This window comes from Varanus komodoensis, unplaced genomic scaffold, assembly GCF_004798865.1.
Source record: "Varanus komodoensis strain SLA01 unplaced genomic scaffold, ASM479886v1 scaffold45, whole genome shotgun sequence".
Classification (NCBI taxonomy): Eukaryota; Metazoa; Chordata; class Lepidosauria; order Squamata; family Varanidae; genus Varanus; species Varanus komodoensis.
The window spans coordinates 1,007,953-1,023,505 of record NW_025336011.1 but is presented as its reverse complement, the minus strand read 5'-3'; the positions used below and the strand labels follow the sequence as shown (position 1 = coordinate 1,023,505).

At 42.6% G+C, this 15,553-nt stretch overlaps 1 protein-coding gene across 1 annotated transcript in view; it reads right to left on the bottom strand.

Moving 5' to 3' along the window:
- SRCIN1 (SRC kinase signaling inhibitor 1) overlaps positions 1-15,553 on the bottom strand; it is a 149,895-nt gene that overhangs the window by 20,205 nt on the left and 114,137 nt on the right. The window contains exons 11-16 of the mRNA XM_044444502.1: positions 12,816-12,850; positions 12,033-12,180; positions 10,662-10,971; positions 7,566-7,824; positions 5,585-5,739; positions 5,275-5,427 (exon numbers count right to left, since the gene is read on the bottom strand). Coding sequence (XP_044300437.1) covers positions 5,275-5,427; positions 5,585-5,739; positions 7,566-7,824; positions 10,662-10,971; positions 12,033-12,180; positions 12,816-12,850 — 1,060 coding nt within the window. The remainder of the gene's footprint in view (positions 1-5,274; positions 5,428-5,584; positions 5,740-7,565; positions 7,825-10,661; positions 10,972-12,032; positions 12,181-12,815; positions 12,851-15,553) is intronic.

Here is a 15,553-nt window from a genome sequence, read left to right as displayed (position 1 = left end):
CCTCTAAGAATAATTTTTAAAACTTCCTTCAATTTCCCTGGATTTATAAGGCAGGCTATCAAGCTACAATTTATACCAGAGCAGAAATCCTAAATTGGGAGGGAAAAAACAAAAAGGTTGAGCTTTGTGGCATATCCCGATTTAAGATACATGCACTTGAAAACTAGCAGTGAGAACGAGCACCCCAGCTCTGCCTAAAGGGCATGGCATGCATTGCAATCAGGAATTCCCTTCAATTATAAGTGCAAGCAAAATCGTAAGGCAGACAAAAACAGTGAAGTAACTCCCATCTAACAGTGACCAACACTCCAAATTCCACCCCCGTCTATTGCTTCCCAGCATTCTCCGCAGGAGGCCCAGACGCCTAGAAATTCTGTAAGAGCCACGCATGGTTAGTGCTCACTGGATCCCGTGTTGTGTCAGTACAACGCACGCTACTTTGTGTCAGATGGGTGATGTGGGAAGAGCGACAGAGCCGTTAGTTGGTTAACGTTCAGATAGATAGAGAAAGAGTTAACAAGGGCTGCAGAAAGGAAGAGGAATCCTGTTAGCGGGGCAGTGGTGGGTAGCCATTTGGAGGGAAGAAAGAATAGAAGGGAGTTGCGATCCATCCAAGCAACGGCTGTTACCTTCCATCCTTCGGCTGCTATGGCGGCCCCATTGGGCCACATGTCTGCGGCTGACGCAAGCTGGTCACAACGGAACTTAGGAATAAATGGAGAGCTCCTCTGAAATACCTGAGGAAGTCAGAACATGGAAGTTGGTTGTTTTGGGGAAAGGGGGCTGTACACAAATGGAAAACAAAACAGTGTGGACTACTAATTTTGGCTCAAGGAGGGAAAGTATAAGCAATTAAATGAAAAACAGAGTCTTCAAGAAAAACAATCCCAAATCGGACACTCTGATCACAAGATTTGGCCACACTCTTAGTTGGAGGAAAGGGCTGCAGTCAGATTGTCAAGGAGTGAAATCATAAGATAAGTTCTGAAATTATGGGTGCATGTGTGCACACTCACACTCACACACACACACACACACAATCATTGGTCATCTAGCTATGGAAATAACCAGTAACAAATATATAGAAATACAGTAATACATAACAACACTGCCTCTTTTGAGGCCCTGAAAGTTGCCAGAAACTCTTGAATCTTTGTTTCACAATCTGTAGCTGAAATCCTGTCATGACAATGCCCAAATTGCCTGATGGTCTTGGCCTAGCTATAATGACCATTTACCCAAAAGATATCATGCTGCTGTTTTATGAGACACAGCTAAGTTGATTACAGGGTTTCTTTTTGGCATCCTGAAATCTATCACCATTTTGGCTTCTACCCCTACAGTAGGCAAAACCCAAGAAGCATTGCTAAGAATGTAAAAGCTGCCTTTCTGAACCGGATCAAGTTCCTTTGATTGCAGCATGCTGGTCAGATGTCCCCAGGAAGTTCTCAGGAGGTAGGGGGGGGAGAATGAAAAAAAAATATGTTTCCACATTTGTCCCCAGCATCTGGTATTCAGAAGATATACTGCTTACTGACATTCAGTTTAGGCATCTTGACTAATAACCACTGATTGTAAATCATACAAGCTTCAGCTCAGCCTGTTAAATCTTTATTCTTACTCAAGTTGAACTTAAGTACATGGAGACGTCTTCATTCTACCCTTTCCCCATTTTCCTTCCCTCATCTGTTACTTTTCCTGTATCAAATTTTAGGTTTGACTCTGTAAATGCATCACACACCACAAATATGAGCAGGCAAACTGTAAGTTGCCAATTCCAGATCCTACACATTTAGTTCTATTTTTGTTTTCAGCCTATAGAAAAGCATAGGATGCTTTCAACTCCAGGTCAGCAAGTCCTTTGTGAGATACTGAAGTTGTTTCTATCACTGTTGTGCTGGAGAAATTTAGAAATATGAGTTAGGTCAATGTCGCTCTTAGGATCCCCACTAGGAGGCACCATTTTCTTGCAAACAGCTTCTAACCTCTTGTTTCTAGTGCCATTCCAAGATGGTTAGTATTATACTATGTTATCTGCATTTTATAATACTTGGATGAATTTCTGAAATGCATGGAAGTTGCACATTCTGGGAGATTTCAATTCCTCTGCTCTCCAAAGAATTTGTTAAGCCCTTGAAATTGCTTTGACAAAAGCTTTAATAACACAGCAGACAACCAACAACTTTTCTTTCCTAAAAAGCAAAAATGCTGAGAAGGGATCGTTTTGAGCAGAGATGTATGAAAGGAAAAAGGAGTTGCTAATTCCTAACACACATCACTTCTCATTTCTAAAGAAATTTATTTGTTACCTTAATATTCTGCCTCTTTACCTCTTGCAAGGAACCCAAGGTTGCATGGCCTTCCTCAGCTCTAATTTATCCTCACAACAACCATATGGGTAGGACAGGCTGAGAAGCAGTGACTGGCCCAAAGTGACCTAGGAAGCTGACAGTCAGCGACTGGCCCAGAAAGTTAGCCAGCAGGGAGTACAACCCAGATTTCCCAATTTCACTCCCAGCACCGCACCATACTGGGTCTCTCCTTTGCCTCCACATAGTTCAGAATGTGTATGTATAGCTCCACAGTAACTTTTGCTAGGACTACAATAAGTTTTTGGAACAAACGTAACCAAAAAAAAAAAATCTGATAATCAAAAAAATTAACTGACTCTCAGAAAAATAAGCAAAGTGGATATATCTGTGGATATATATTAAAATTCATCTATACACACTAAGGATAGATTAACCTATCAATTTTGGTTTTGTGCATTTTTATCTTTCCAAACTTAATGTTTGTTTTGTCCTGCTTTTGTTCATTTTTTTAAAAAAGCAAATGCTGCATGAAAATGTGTGCATTTTGTGAACATTTCTCCTAAACACCTAAAGGAAAACACCTTTTCCTAACATAATGTGTTTCTGTATGTTATTTCATCTATATATACATAACTTTTGTGCACACTTCTCCCATTTTTTATATATAATTTGGGTGGAGAACTATACAGCAACATGTGGAAAAGTGCAATTATTTTAACTTTATGTTGTGAGCCGCCCCGAGGCTTCGGCGAACAGGGCGGCATAGAAATGTTTTAATAAATAATAAATAAATAAATACATAATTACCGAAGTTTAACTGTGGTTTAGAAGGTGTGACTTAGGTAGGCTCAAATTAAAATGGGAACCAAACAAATTTCACCCATGCCCCCTAATCTATACTAATCAAAGATGATCTATATATTTTGGCCAAAAAGTCATAGCAAGAGTTTAAAATGTGAGTATTAGGGAAACTGCTGTAGACAGACATGATATGTGTGTGTGTGTGTGTGTGTGTGTGAGAGAGAGAGAGAGAGAGAGAGAGACAGACAGACAGACAGACAGACAGACACATTCTTGTTGCTTTCTTTAGTTTTATCTCTACTAATTTCATTGTTGATGGTGAGTGGGGGAAATGTAGTGCAATCCAGTCCCAGCTCAGAGGTAAGTCCTCACTAATTTTATTGGGACTTAACATCTGAGCAAGTTAAGTATAGGACTGCAACTTCAACCAAATTCAGTTGCCTTTGCACCTACCAATCTGGATGCCAAAGGTTTTTTGTGTGAAATGATAAATATTTCCAGAAGGTGCTTCATTTGTTATTTACAGTTGTAACCAAAGACTGTATGCACTTGCACTGACTCCTGTGTATCAACTGAACATGTCTAATGTTGAAACACTAAACAAAGTAATATAAATATTCCTCGGGCAGCATGGATTTAGGTAAGAAAATCAGACCAAATAATTTACAGCCATAATAAGAAAATAGGGCAAATAAAGGGAACTATTTTCATCTGACTATGTCAGCCTTCTCCAACCTTTCCAGAGGTTTCAGATTTTAATTACCTACCGGCTCCAGTAAGATTGGTCAAGAATGCTGGAAATTTTAGTCCAAAACATCTGGAAGCCATGCCGGATATTTGCAATCAGTGCATGGTTATCAAGTTCATAGCCTTTTGTGGGGGGAGGCAGGGTGAGGGAGAAGCAGACAAATTATTTATAATGTAATAAAGTAAAATACAGAATGCAGAATTGCCTCCTAATGTATTTTCAGTATTTTACAAATCAGGAGTCAAATTCAGGTAATGCAAAAGAGGACAGATGTGACAAGAAGCTTGACAAAATTTGAATAGTTCTTAATACTTCATATTACTGGTAAGAGTCTTCACAATGGAATTATGAGGGAGAATAAGCCTAAAAATTGCAAGTCTGAAGGCAAATGGAAAAGGGATTTAGAAGGGTCAGTTTCAAACTCACAGTGGGCTTACACTTGCAAAGTAAAGCCAAATTAACCTTTAGAAGTCACCTTTATAGAGAATGTTCTAAGTTGTCATATACCACCTAGTATTAGGAAAACATTAAAATACATCTGATAGTTGTTAAGCATACTTCATGCCCATGCAAATGTCATGTACATATGGAAGTCCTATAACGAAGTGTGCTTTTTATACTAGAGGAACATTATTAAAAAGATCAAATACGTAACAATTTACAATATGCCCCCAAGCATCTTAGCAATTCCCCTAGGTTATTTGAAACTGTATGTCTCCAATACATATATAGGAAATCTGTTGATATCAGCAACACAGATTCTTTTAGTAATGTATCCAAAAAGGAATTGTCACCTATAGTTGAGCTCCAGGTATGATAAGCCTTATTAATGAAAATGCTGACCTTTCATAAGCATTGGTGGGAAGGAACAAATCAGACATGACCTTCATTGCTTGATCAATGAAGATGGTTTATTGTATACTTGCATCATAATAGATCTAATGAAAATTTGTGACATATTGTCGATGGTGTTATCAATGAGGCTTAGTTTAGATTCTTGATAGTTGGATCTTTTTCTTTTGAAAAAATCCTTGCATATTGGTAAAGGTAAGCATGCTGGGGGAAATCACTTTGGAGGGACAATATGTGAAGCACAGAATAGCTTCTCTTTGTCCTGCTGCTTCTCCATTCTAAATCCACCCCCTTCCAGAAACTGTATTACTTTCTAATAAAAGTATGGGTGTGTGGCGGGGTTGAGACATACACATCCCCCCTAGTTGTTCAGCTTATTGCCTGGTTACAGATGGATAAGGAGGTCACCAAGTGCTAGAGAAACAACTCAACTTTTAAAAAATATGAAAGCAACAGCATCTGGATCATCTTTCAGTACCATATATGTTATGCAGTCACATTTCTGAAAGCCAGATGCTCACCACTACTCAGAAGGCCCTTCTTACACCTTTCCCCTCCTACCTCAAGTTCGGCTATGATCCTGTCTTCATCATCTTCATCTTTGATGGCAGAAGCAATGATGGGGGGTGTTGAGGCAGGCCTGGCCACCTCTGACACAGTTCTCCTTAGCTTCACCTGTGGTTTCTGGGTCTCTAACTCTTCCGATTCAGCTTTCTGGAATCACAAGCAGGGAAGCAAATAATGGGAAGAAGGGAGGGTTTGAGATGTAAATGGGAGGAAGTGAAAAAACCCATGGGACAAAGCTAGTCTAGTGAGTCTCTCCTGCATGACACTGGCCCACTCCTTTTCACAGGGATGGAGGGCTTCATACCTTCATAAAACTGGATTCTTTTTTGCTGGTAATGATCACCTCTCCTGTGCGGGTTGTTGTGAGACCGTGGGAAGATGGGAAACTCCGCCGTGGTGGGGGTGGGGGAGGAGACTTTGAAGGCTTCTCTGTCCGATATCTGGGCACTGTCAACTCATCTAGGGAGATGACAAAGTTAGTAAGCCATGTGTTGCATTCTGGTACACTCTGGCACAGGTAGTGATACCTATCATTAGTCTGCCTGCTGAGGCAGGGCTTTTAAAAATGTTCCATCAGACACAAAATGTACAATTCTAGAAAAAAAGTTCAGTTCTTAAAGGACATTTGCATCCTTCAAAAAGAAGTCATTAAGTTTCATTATGGTACCTGATGATAAACAAGACTTGTAACAATGCAGTCCTAGCTTTTCTGCTACCTTAGACCCTCATTCTCCTACACCTTCCAAAAACAGGGCAGGATATTTGCCCCTCTACTATGTCCTTTTGATTCCTCCTACTCACCACAGAGCATTTGCCCATATTTCAAAGATAAAGGGAATCATTTTAGAATAGGGCAGGGCAAAATGCATCACCTGGCATTCTTCACAGTTCCACTACCCCCTTGCTGAATTTCAGTGGCAAGTGCAGTGGGGGCAGTGGCCAGCTCCTGCTGAGGTCTGCAGTGGCAGTATGGTCCCTCCAATCTTGGAAGTTGCCCAGCCCTGTTCTAGAACATGGAGACTCCCTTCCTGAGAAATCACATCAAGTAGTTAATGTTATGATAATGGCAGTGCTGATGCCAGAAAATAAGCAGCAAGCTAAATCATCAAAGGGTAAAACATTCTTAAATATTCTTAAAGGTACTATTATTTTATATTCTTTTTATAGTGTATGGAATGTATAGTAAAAAGGGTATTGTTTCTTTAAGGGTTAACTACTTCCTGTTCCAGATGCTACCTGCCTCCATTATCTCAGGTGTTAGATAGGGGCCATTCCCTGCTCAGTCACTGCTCAGCAACGGAGCGCCACCTTTTACCTCACCACTAGATCTGTATTTCACATCAAAGTGGAACAAATCTCCAGTATGACACCCTGCACGGTTTAGGTGTTCAAGCAAGGCCAGAGGGCCAGTCTTCTAGTATACATACCAGGTCTGGCCAGTCCAGAGGCCTGCCAATAAACGGAAGGTGCCCATCCTGTCCCCTCCTGTGTCTGAAGAAGGCTTTGTGGCCGATGTACAAACAGACCCAGAACCAGAGTTGACTGAGCTAGACTTAAGCTCAATCTTGAAGGTTTCGCATTTAAACCCATTCTCTAACACAACCAATGCAAATGTTTGCATATGCATGGCACCATCTCACAAATAATGCACAAAGATCATATACTGAGAAGAGAAAATGGATGAGATGGGTTTACTTTATGCACATCAGCTTTCCCCAACCACCTGGCACCCTTCAGATGTTTGTATTACAGGTCCCATCAGCCCTGACTACCAGAGATTTGGTCAAGGCTGATGGGAGTTATAGTCTGAACAGCTGGAGGACACCAGGTTGGGAAAGGCTGATGCACATAGCAAGCTCCTGCAACTGCCAAGTTCTGTCAGGGCCAGATGCCACATTACGTGAAATATGTGATAACCTGTAACATGACTTTATTTGAAATATTATTTATTTATTTAAAACATTTCTGTGCCACCTAGTTATGCCACAGCACCTCTGGGCAGCTCACAATTACAAGATAAAAGAGCAGGTTTCTTGAAGACTGTGATGGGCCATGGGGGCAATGATTAAATCACTAAACCAACTCTAAATCCCCTTCACATGCATGCCAGTTTAAAGGCAATGTGCCCATCGTCTGTCCATCAGTTTTGTAAAGCTACAACCTGTCCTGAATCCCCCAGGACAGGAAGGACTTTCAATCTAAATACAATTCATCTTTCACCTCAGTCATTCATTTGCTTGCCATGTCCCACATAGGCTGTCTCTCCGCTTCTGTGCCTGTCTTACCTGACCCCCGGCGACCATTGGGGTCCATTTTGCTTGTGGTTTTCTGTGCATGCTGGGGTTTGGCAGGCTTGTGCTCTGGGGTAGAGGCTGCACTCCCACTGCCACCACTGCTGGAGGTCTGCTTGTGCTTGGCAGCAAACTCCAAGTCAGGAATGGCTTTCATCAGCTCAGCTTGGGTCTCTTCCAGGAGGCGGTTAATATCTTTAGCGCTGTACTGAGTCAAGGCTGCCCGCTTCTCCTCCCAATCACGTTCTGCAGCCTGTAAAGCAAAGTAGTCAATACAGCAGAGCTGGATTAATGGTTATGCTGATTTGCTCTGGAGCAGGCCTCCACAGCCAAATAATTCAATTCTAAAAAACGAGCTGATGGGGCTTGTTGAGGAAAGCAAAATAAGGAGGCGGTCACTGAGTGAGGAGCACTTTCTCTTTCAGGAAGTGTAGAAGGAAAACCTTGGATCTCACCATGTCTGTTGCTCAGCAGTTCTGAAAAGACCCACCCCAAGCCAAGCTGTGGTGCAATTCCTATTCACTGAGGTTGTTATTTTTTTCTTTTCTCAGCTCAGTCTATATTATATTGCACTTGTGGTAATGAAGCTTCTAACACTGACTGACTGACCCAGGAGGGTCAGTCAATAACTTTCCTATTTCTCAGGGGGAAATGCTACCAGAATGTTTGCAGTTCAGCTTTTGTTAGGGAAAGGGAAATTATTATAGGAACACCAGGAGCTGCTTTATGCAGAATCAGACCACTGATCCATGTAGCCTGGTTGTGTGAATGGCAGTGGCTCTTCATGGCTCTTTCCTCTCCTACCTTGAGGTGCCAAAAATCAAGTCTTTAACCTTCTGGATGCAAAGCTAGTGCTCTGCCACTTAGTGACAACCCCTTCCTTCTCAGCCCTCCAGTTTGGCTGGAGGAAACCTTGCATTGGTCCTTGGGATAAGAGGGCTTTGTGGGGTACTCTGAGAACTGGTAAGGGGCCTAAGGAGGTAGGTAAGTTAAGTGCCTAGCTTGCATTTGAAAAGCTGCTAGTCCATATGTGGTACTTAAGAGTGGGGAAGTTGCAGGTGGGGAAAGAGTTACGTGCATCTCTTACCACAACTTTTACATGCCAAGTCAAGCCACTTCCAAAGTGGCTGAAGGGAGAAAACAGAGAGAGGGCTACTGCTGCAAATGATAGTGCATAGTGTAATTTGGCTCTAAAAGGCAGAGAACCCAAAGGCAAAAAATAGCAAAAGGAAGGCAAAAGATTCAGGAGCCTCGGGCAAGGATAAATGGGGAGAAGGATGGATGGGAAAGAGGCTGCAGGAAGCACAATGTGAGTCCAGATGGAGGGCCCATATTACTACCACTCAAAATGAGGTAACATGCAGCTACTCTGATGTTCTCTTTTTATTGATGGCTTTGGTGTAGGAAAAAGATGGAGGAAGAGATGGGAAAGCACAGGAAGGTTCCAAGTAGAACACAACAACATCTGAACCCTTCACAAAATTTCAGTTTCTGAGGAAGGGTAATTGGGCAGTGAAAGCCTCATCTGGAAGCATTCATGAACTGAGGAGAGGAAGTGATAATGAGTAAGGGAGGCAAGGGAGACTGGAAGGGGGATCCGCTAGTCTTACCAGGGAACAGAAGCTAGATTCTTTTGTGGGGTAATCTTTTGAGGAATGCATGCTGGAAGTGGACAAGATCAGGGATGGCTTCTCTGAGAAACATGAACCTCTTGTGCTTGGAGGACATTTGGTACCACAAAGACTTGGGAGCTGAAAGGCTGATTTGGGCTTTGTGGCTTTCACTTTTAAAGCAGGTTGTGATTTATGCTTTTTTTTTGTTTGTTTTTAAAGCCAGGGTAATTCACAAAAAATTCCAGTTGCAATGTGCAGTTTGCATATATTCCAGCCACAATTGTACAAATTACAGCAGGAATTTATGCAAATTGCAGCTGCAATTTACACAACTTTTCCTGGCTTAAAACACATACACATTTCAGCCCACTTTATCAGACTGCAGGCTGGCTCTCCTCACATCAGAGTAAGCTGGTGCTAGTGCTTGTTTGACAGGCTCATGTTCAGGGGATCCAAGCTGGGACAATTGGTCAATTTTGATCCCTCAAAAGGATTCCTCACATATCTCTAGGCATGGCTAAAGCTATGAAGTATGCAGGGTCAAGCAAGAAGTGGGATGGGCTTTTCTGAGACCTCTCTACTCTCTCTGGGTAGACTCTCATGGCATGAGTAGCCATGAAGAAATCTTACCATTGTTGGTCTATTGTGCTATCCGGATAAAGTTCCAGAATTTCTGTGTGGTAGGCTTAGTCTTCTGAAACCATGGAGAGAATCAACAGACTGTTCTAAGGTTTCTATGCTTCACTGCAGGTTCTCCAATTATGTAGATCAGGGATTACCATTTTACCATTGTCAATAGGGAAACAGCATAGAGTCCTCTGGCAAGGGAAGCCACAGAGGTGGCTGCTTCTAGCCTTCGGTCTCTACTACTACTCAGGATACCATCAACGGGTGCCCCATTTCTTGCTTTATTCCCATTGGCTGAACAATGTGTCTGTTTCCTTGTTTACTTTTGGAATCAGGGAGGAAGTTGAAAATACATGGAGGGAGAAAAGTTGGAAATGCAGCAGAATTGTTATGTTTTAATTATTTTTTTAAAAAATACTCTGTGGGGGCTGGAATTGCTGCAGACATGCAAGTATACCAGAAGGGGGAAAGGGGAACCAGCCTCAAGACCACAGCAAGCCAATCAGGAGGAGGCTGCTGCTGTCCATAGCCAAGAATGGGATGCATGGTGAGTTTGGGAGGACAGAATGGGCAGCACAGAAACCAGACTGCACTCTGAATCACATAATTGCCACTGGTCAGTTCAGTGAAAAATTGGCGTGCCCCAGAAACTGTGTGGCACGGTTTTCCACAATGTGTGAGCTCAGCTTCTGTGTCACTTTCCCTCTCTTCCTTCCTACCCAGTGAGCTGTGAGGGAGGGATCTCCCTCTCTAACCTGAGCTTTTTGTCTGCATAGGCCTTTATATGTAGCTTCTGCCTCCAGCACCCTATCCCCCTCCCTCCCATGTGATAAGTATGAAGTGTTCTCACCTCTACAGACACTGATCTGTCCATGACCCGCTTGCTGGGGGTGTCAGAGCCTGTCTGGGACTTGGTAGCAACCATCTCTGAACTGCGGGAGGGGTTGCTACTCTTGGACATGTGGCTCTGCCCTTGACTTTGCCCATAACTGGTTGTGCCCAGGCTATCTGTGGAAGCAGTCAGATCATGAAGGTTCATCGGTGGACTGGTGGGGACTTCAAAATCCAAGGCCCTGTTGAAGTCACTTTCTGGTTCCACCTTCTTTGGAGACTGGCTGAGAAGGTTACTGGATGAGTCCCAGACCCCTTCATCTACTTGCCTAGCAAGAAAAGAGAAAAGGGGAGGTCAGTGGCAAGTGGAAGAAGCCAGAACCCTGGCAGAAGGTTTACAGATGGCTGCTGCACTTGTTTGCCATAAAGGGCCCATTTTTAAAACTGCACATGCATGTGTATGGATAGCAGTATTACTAAAATGATGTCTGGGAGTCTGGTGTCAGTGAAGGCAAAATAAGCTGCAGCCATCAGGAAGAAGCAAACGTGGATGCAATGGCAATAGGGGCAATGGTGGTAGCCTTGGGGGAGGGGCTCCGAGGATCAGGAGGCAGGACTTACAATAAAAGCCCCAATTACATGCCCAGACAAGGTCTGAAGGCACCTGCTGTAGTTTCCATATGAGTCTGGTCCTGGCCAAAACCTGGGAGAGAAGCAGTTTCAGAGCCCCATGGATACTGCTTTCGGTAGAGAAGGGTGAGAATTTTTAATTCAGTTTTTATCAGATTTTTCTAAAATTCACAACATTCTCCATATCTGGAACAAAAGCTTGAGATATAAAAAATACAGAATATGGAAGAAACAAACTGAGAACTTTGCCCATCCAGAAATAGGGTTTTTAATGATTTGCTCCTACATTTGAATCCCTGTGTATTCAGTCCTACTAAGGTTGAATTAAGATTGCCATCCTTTTACTGACAAGTCCCTCTGCTAAATGACAGGGAGGCCAAAAAAAAAGCCCCTCTTCACACTGGGAACAGTTGTATCAACTGAATTTGGTTGATGCAGGTAGTAAAAACTGAGTTCTGTTTTCCTAAGAATGGACCAAAAATTTAAAAAGTTCACCACATTCAGGACAAAGGAAATTTGACATTTACAAAAACAAATAAATGTGGGAGAAAGTGAAATTGACAGCTTCTCCCATCCCTGATCCTGAGCGCCTTGGAGGAAGCCAGGATACAAGTACAGCTAACAACCTGTTTCCAGATACAGCCACAGGGGCATCCTAAGAGGAAATCATGAGCATCTTTGTGGGAAAAGACTAATGTTCCAGCCTATCAGGTCCCAAGAAAAACAGCAGGGCTTCCTCACACTCCAGGGGCTCACTCACTTGCGGACTTGCGTCAGGGTGTCGGTCACTGCCTTGCACCGCTTGAATAGGCCATCCAGCCGGTGTGGCTCTTCCTTGAGGAACTTCACAGCCTCCACCTCTACACGGAGGACCACACGCATTTTGCTCTGCAGGCTGGGAAAATTAGCTGCAATGCCAGGGATGGGCAGAGAGGGAAGGGAGAGGCATGGGGGTCAGAGCAGGCTGAAGGAAGGCTTTCACCTGGGGAAAAAGGGAGGCATGGAGCCAAGAAAGGAGGCAGGCAGGTGGGATGGCGAGGCTCAGGTGAGTGAGAAGTCAGGCCTCCCCTGGACATTTCTGTTACTCAGTCTCAGAGGAAAACAGTATTCCCTCACTGTACAAACACCCAACATAATATCTCCCACCTCCCCAAGAGCAGAGCCAGTGATAAGCAAGGTAAGCAATTGTGTGTTCTGAATTAATGAATGTGGGAAAGGCCTACAAAGCCACAGCTCTCCTGGTGGCATACATCTGTGAGTATTTCTTTACTGTTTTAATGAGGACTAGCAACATAACCAAACTTAAATAAAACTGAAATGATGTTGATCTTTTTTACAAATTAAGAATAATATGGTAAGGATTTGAGGAGTAGGTGAGGAAAGGAGACACTAAGGGCTAATCCCTATTGACAGTTAGAGGAAACTCATAAAACTTGCTACAGCACACAGGAGACACCAATCCTCAAACACAACTGTCAGATTCAGACCTGGAAAGCCCTTGGTAGGACCTCAGCCATCCTTTACTGCTTTAAGTTTACTTTACCCCTCTGCTTCCCTTTGTGGTAAGTAGTCAGAATCCTGGTGAATATCAACATATGCCAGTAAAATCTTAGAAAGAAATTCTTGTGTCATGGAACTGCTTGTGTCATGGAACCCCAGAATATGAATAAATGTTCTTTTTCTGGAAATGGTAGAAATAAGACTGACCTTTGAATATTCACTGAAGGTATGCAGTTGGCTTTGACATTTCTTGGTAAATGTCAGCATTTTCTGAAACTTCCCTCTTAGTTGTACCATGGTCTTATGACTTCTTGGTAAATGCTAACATCCACCAAGCTTTTGACATTTACCGTAATGTAATATACAGTATCTTTCTCTGCAGGATTACTGGGATGGGCTTATCTTTTTCAAAGCGACACTGAAACTCAGTCGTATTAGGTTTTTGGATTGCATTGCCTCCAGGTAGTAGGTAAGTAAAGTACAGTTTGTCATCACTGTGCGTATAGACAGCCATGCATCCTTAAAATACTCATGCTTCACTGTGATGTGGAAAAATGTATTTAAAAGAAAAAGAAAAAAGAACTAAATGCTATTCTGGGTGTGCTTAACCATGGGCCTAGCTTCTGAATAAACCATGGGGCTTGCTCCTAGATAACTGGGCACAGGACTGCTACCACAATGCATGCATGTTGGGAGGAAAGCTTGGAGAATGGAGTGAGCACAGGACAATGGCAACACAAAACATTTGTCCAGATGAGCATAAAAGACCAGCCCTTGATTGAGGAAGCACCAACTTTCATGTATAATGTCACTACCAAAGTATCTGCATGTCTTGTGCCACAACATGAGGCATTTCAGCTGAGGGTCAAGAAGAAGATGGAAGAATAATTGTTCCAAGTGCCTCCTGCTGCAGCTTTGGAGAAACTGATGATGCTTTGAAGAGAGGCCATGTCCTGGCTTGAATGTAATATGCCCAGCTTCCTGAACCATAATAGAGAAAACCAGGAATGAGAACTGGGCTAGCTTACTCCCCATCTTGCTAGAGACACCTGAGAAAACTGACTTGTATTTAGTGTTCACACTTTCCAACCCTAAATGTGAGCCAGAATGGATTTTGCTGACAAAATTCATACATTTTCAAAGTGTACAATGCAGTTAAATCTGTACAAATGTGTACATTTTAAAAATGTGCACAAAATGCATAAGTTTGCACAATGTGCATAAACACTATTCAATAGGGAAAATACTCACATTTTCAGAAGTGCACGCGGAAATGCACTTTTCAGATTCTGTGTTAAAAAATGCAGATTAAAAACACACACAAAAATGCATACATATTTCCATGCAGGCTAAAAAAAGACCAAGACAGAATCAGGATAGAATGAATTTAGCATTGGGGAAAAAATGAGAACTTAAGTGAACACCCCTCACTCCTCATCTCTCTGCTTCCCTGTGCAGGCTGATTCTGGTTAGCCCAAATTTAGTTCCCCTTCATCTGAAATGGTTTAATGTCAATTTATTAATCACATGTTGAACACAGTTTAAAATTCTGATTAGTAAACTAACATGAAACTAGATCTTCCCATTTCAGTTGTAAGACTACAATTTAAGTTAACCAGGCTTGATGTACTGCAGCCCACACACAAACAGAGAAGCTTCAGGGGAGAGTAGGTGACTTTGATGCTAATTCCTAGCCTCCTAGGTGATGGTTTCAGAAGCCCAACATACCATCCAAAAGGATCCAGTGTTTTTCAGCTTAATGCTTACTCCACCTGGTTAACATATATGTTTGTAAATAAATATATCACAAATACCATCCATCTCACCCACAAGGAAACTGAACCTCTAGGTAGTCCTCTGGAATTTCTTACAGGGATGTAAAACAAATGCATCTCTACTGAGAGGGGATTTAAAGGGAGATCCCTAGCCCAATGACAAGAGGCTGTAAGGAGAAGGAGAGATTTCTATATAGTGTGTGTGCATAGGCAGGGAGAAGCAGAGGAAAAGGGAGGGCCAAGAGCCAATCTTCATACAGAAGGAGGCAAAGGAGAAAGCATGAACCGTCATGTTAGGTCATCTTGGAGTCCCCAGAATGTGTTCTGATAGGAAGCAGTAATGCAGACAAGGACACTGGCAAGCAAGCAGCAGGCAAGGGAAACACACACACACAAACACACACACAGGTTTCTGTATATGTATGATTGCCTGTGAACATAAATGGTACGGGAGCTAGCATTGCCGCCTGTGGTACAATCACACAGGTTTGTGTAACATCTTGTGAGGTTAAACAGTAAGCTCTTTGGACAAAAAAGACTAGCAGAATGAAGAATGGGGAGAAGGGGCCCCAAACACAGCAGGGCTGGATTGTCTATTAAAGAGGGGGTTCCTCTTAAAACCCGTAAATCTAGGCAGGGTTAACATTATCTAACTGCACCACTGGTATAATAATTTAAGCATAGTAGCTCTGGGCATCTCTGACTTTTGAAGACTGGCAACAAATTGCATGGGATTTGTATGCTTCCCAGTGCATCTGGCTGGCCCCCATTGGAGTGCGGGACACCAGCAGACCTTTGGTCTGAGCCAGCATCATGATTCATGTATGGTTATGACTAATATTTTGGAAAGCTCAAATTTCCTGGGACTTTTACATACAGGCTGTTCATAATCTGTATGACAAATAATGCAAAATCTGCACAGCAAAATGTCCCTTCAAAAATCAGGCATTAAGAGAAATCCATGCTTGATCATACAAAATATTCTGTTTTCTCAAAAATGTTGCCT